Genomic DNA, 3,306 nt, shown 5'->3' on the forward strand with positions numbered 1-3,306 from the left:
TCCATTCCTTTTACCTTCGGGATAAAAGCGATATTTGTGGGCCCCTCGATGATTTGATGATGACAAATGGAAGTGCTCGGCCAGGCCAGGACTGATTTGATTTGTTCAATTAGTCAGTCATCATAAATTGGAAATCGGGAAACAACAAATGGACAGAGAGAATGATTATAATCCATGTCTCAGTCCATATGATATCTAGAATGGAGGAATATATGATCCCTTATCTAATGGACAAGTCATTAACAAAGGTCAGAGTTCATCTACAAGGTCAGAGTTCGACAAAAGCTTTTGAGAGCTACGATTGCCAGTTGGTTCCTGAAGTCATACGCAATAAAAGTTTTAGACTTATCCAAGTGGGAGACTGTTGGATTAATGTCTAAGTACATAACTATAATTGGTAAGACTTGACCCGACCCGGCATGGTCCATTTGGGTTGCATAGCATCATGCACTTGGATATACTATAATGAGAGAAATAAGACACTTATGGTTATTAATATATTATAAGTTCTAGTATATTAGTAATAAGAATAATAAGATTATTTAATTAGTATTGATCAAGAATTAATCTAGGATTAATTAAGTGATCAAAAGAAGACTAATTAAATATATGGGTTGATTGTGTAAATCATCCATACTTGTATATTGGGCTAATGCTCCATGGATAATCAAGTTGGGCTAAAACCCATAGGATGGTCCATGGATGCTCCATGGTGTATTTGTACCCATGGATCATGGAAATGAAAGGCCATGTCAATTAGGGTTTACATGGTGTAACCCTAACTATATAAGCATCTTATTCTTGACCAAAATCGGTCACTAGTGTGTGAAGAAAAAAGGGCTAGCCGATTTCATGAGTTGTAGAATTCTCTCAAGTTATTCTAAGTGTTTTGGTGATTGTGATTCCATTTGAGGCTTCCATACTATTGGGGCTAGGCACTCAAGCTTCATGAAGACTTTCTACATCAAGAGGTATGTATTCTATCTTGTTGCATTCATTGTTTTTGTATGCTAGATTAGGATAATACCTTGGAAGTTCTTATTTGCATGTATAATAGAGAAAACATAGATCCAAGGTATTTAGGGTTGCATGTACACTTAGGAGTGTTAGAATGCTCAAAACCTAACACTAATAACGCTCTAACTCCAATCGGTATAAACGTTGCATAAGAATGTGATAGTCATGAGATTTCAACTCAATAATGTTAGTATCATTATCTACCACTTTCTTACTGATGTTAGATCCAAACCCACCAGGAAATTTAGCATCTCTTATAAATTGACAAAAGATTTTGCGGTCAGGTTTCTTGAATGAGTAGCTTGCATGTGGTCTAGTGAACTTGTTACCCTTATTTTGCAACCATTGATTACGCCGGATATTCAGATTTTTCAAGTCCACACGTGTATTTGATGTGTCTTTACTCTTATCATTCATCATAGAAGTACCCAAAAGACTCTCACCCACATGTTTCTCGACATGCGTCAAATCTATGTTGTGCTTCAGCTGCAGAGAAGACCAATACTCGAGCTCGGAAAATATGCTACGTTTCGACCAGTTCAACTCGAATCCTTGCCGATCCATGTTTTCTTTAAGAATGTTAGGATGTTTAGCTGGTTTACGAAGTATTAGACGACCTAGTTGCTCTTGTATGTCTTCATTAGTAAAGTGTCTTGGAGCGGGTCTTGTCTCTGGTTGCCCATTAAATTTCAAACCCATCCTTAATGGATCATCAACATCTAAGAACCAACGATGACTGATATAAACGACTTTATTTACTGTACGATACGAAGGAGTGTCTTCATTACAAGTCGGGCATGCTCTATACCCTTGTCCGCTCCAGCCCGATAAACTACTACGTGTTGGAAATTCGTTTATTGTCCATAACAATGTAGCTTTGAACGTGAAGAATGTGTTTGTCACTGCGTCTTTAATGCTTACGCCTGATTGCCATAAAAACTTAAGCTCTTCCACTAACGGCCTAAGGAAAACACCTATGTCCCAGGCGCTTTAGGGCCGGGAATCAACAAGGCCAACATGAATGATGACTCTTTCATACAAAGCAATGGTGGCAAATTGTAAGTGGTGAGTACAACCGGCCACGTACTGTGCAGATTACACATGTTACCAAATGGATTAAAGCCATCAGCTGCTAGCCCTAGTCGTACGTTGCGAGGTTCACTCGAGAAGTTAGGGTAATCTACATCAAATTTTTCCAAGACTCTCCATCAACGGGATGACGCATCACAGCATCTTCTGATCTCCTAGTACTATACCATATCATATTTTTGGAAGTGTACCGTGAACAATACAAACGACGTAGTCTAGGGGCCACTGGAAAGTACGATAACACCTTATGAGACACTTTCTTACCCTTGGTGTTTTTATCAATCCACCGAGTCTCTTTACAAACGGGACAAACTTGCAATGACTTGTGTTCCTTCCAGAAGAGAAAACAATCGTTTTTGCACACATGAATTGACTCATACCCCAAACCTAACTTCTTTAGTTTCTTTTTTGCTAAATAATATGAACGGGGAACCTTGTTGTCTGGTGGAAATGCCGAATGCAACAACTCAAGGAGTTGATCAGATGAACTATCAGTCCATTTGTTGCTGACCTTCATATGCATCGGCTTTTCTAAAAAATCAAGGAATGAAAACGTACAACCAGGATATAACTTGGTTTCGACGGACTCTAACAACTCTTCAAAATCATCATAGACACCACTACCCCCTGTATTCGAGGTTCCTTCATCGAGGTTTGTATCATTTTCTCTCGACTCCCATATAACATCATCAAAAACATCAACCATCTCGTTGCTTGGCGATACGACATCTACAACTGGAGGGATTAAAGGTTCACCGTGATATATCCGTGTTTTGTATGGTTGAGTGAAACCATATATACGAACATGACGTCTCATTGCTTTCAGATTCATGAAGTAACGATTATCACAATTCTCACACGGACATCTGGTTTCACCTTTACAATCTAGGTGTAACATGGATCACTCGACAAAAGTGTCGAGTCCTAGCTGGAACTCGGGAGATTGACGATGTGGATTAGTAGTCCAGCTTTTATCGATAGACATGATGCAATTGAAACATAATTTAGTGTTTAAGGTTTACTTTATGGGAAACAAAAATCAAGTAGAGTATTCATAAAGTTGATGATTCAAAAAGTATTCCAACACAGGATAACCTAATTAAAGCTAAAGTACGTTGCTATTAATAACCTAATTAAAGCTAAAGTTGTAATGACCAACATTAAGTCACTAAAAGTATGTTGCCATTAAGTTGGTTTTAT

At 38.2% G+C, this 3,306-nt stretch overlaps 1 protein-coding gene across 1 annotated transcript; it reads right to left on the reverse strand.

Annotated features, from left to right (window-relative positions):
* Positions 1 to 1,128: 1,128 nt before the first annotated feature.
* LOC111884847 (uncharacterized) lies at positions 1,129 to 3,004 on the reverse strand. The gene is made up of 2 exons (XM_023881147.1): positions 2,371 to 3,004; positions 1,129 to 1,940 (listed from the first exon to the last, which is right to left on the reverse strand). Exons 1-2 carry the CDS (start codon positions 3,002 to 3,004, stop codon positions 1,129 to 1,131), a joined length of 1,446 nt encoding a protein of 481 aa, XP_023736915.1.
* Positions 3,005 to 3,306: the final 302 nt, after the last annotated feature.

Source organism: Lactuca sativa, chromosome 4 (genome assembly GCF_002870075.4).
Source record: "Lactuca sativa cultivar Salinas chromosome 4, Lsat_Salinas_v11, whole genome shotgun sequence".
Taxonomy (NCBI): Eukaryota; Viridiplantae; Streptophyta; class Magnoliopsida; order Asterales; family Asteraceae; genus Lactuca; species Lactuca sativa.

Coding starts and splice junctions, on each gene's coding strand:
- LOC111884847 (XM_023881147.1), bottom strand. CDS start 3,004: ATGTTACACCTAGATTGTAAAGGTGAAACCAGATGTCCGTGTGAGAAT. Junction 1,941..2,370: donor GATTGATAAAAACACCAAGG/GTAAGAAAGTGT, acceptor TATGGCAATCAG/GCGTAAGCATTAAAGACGCA.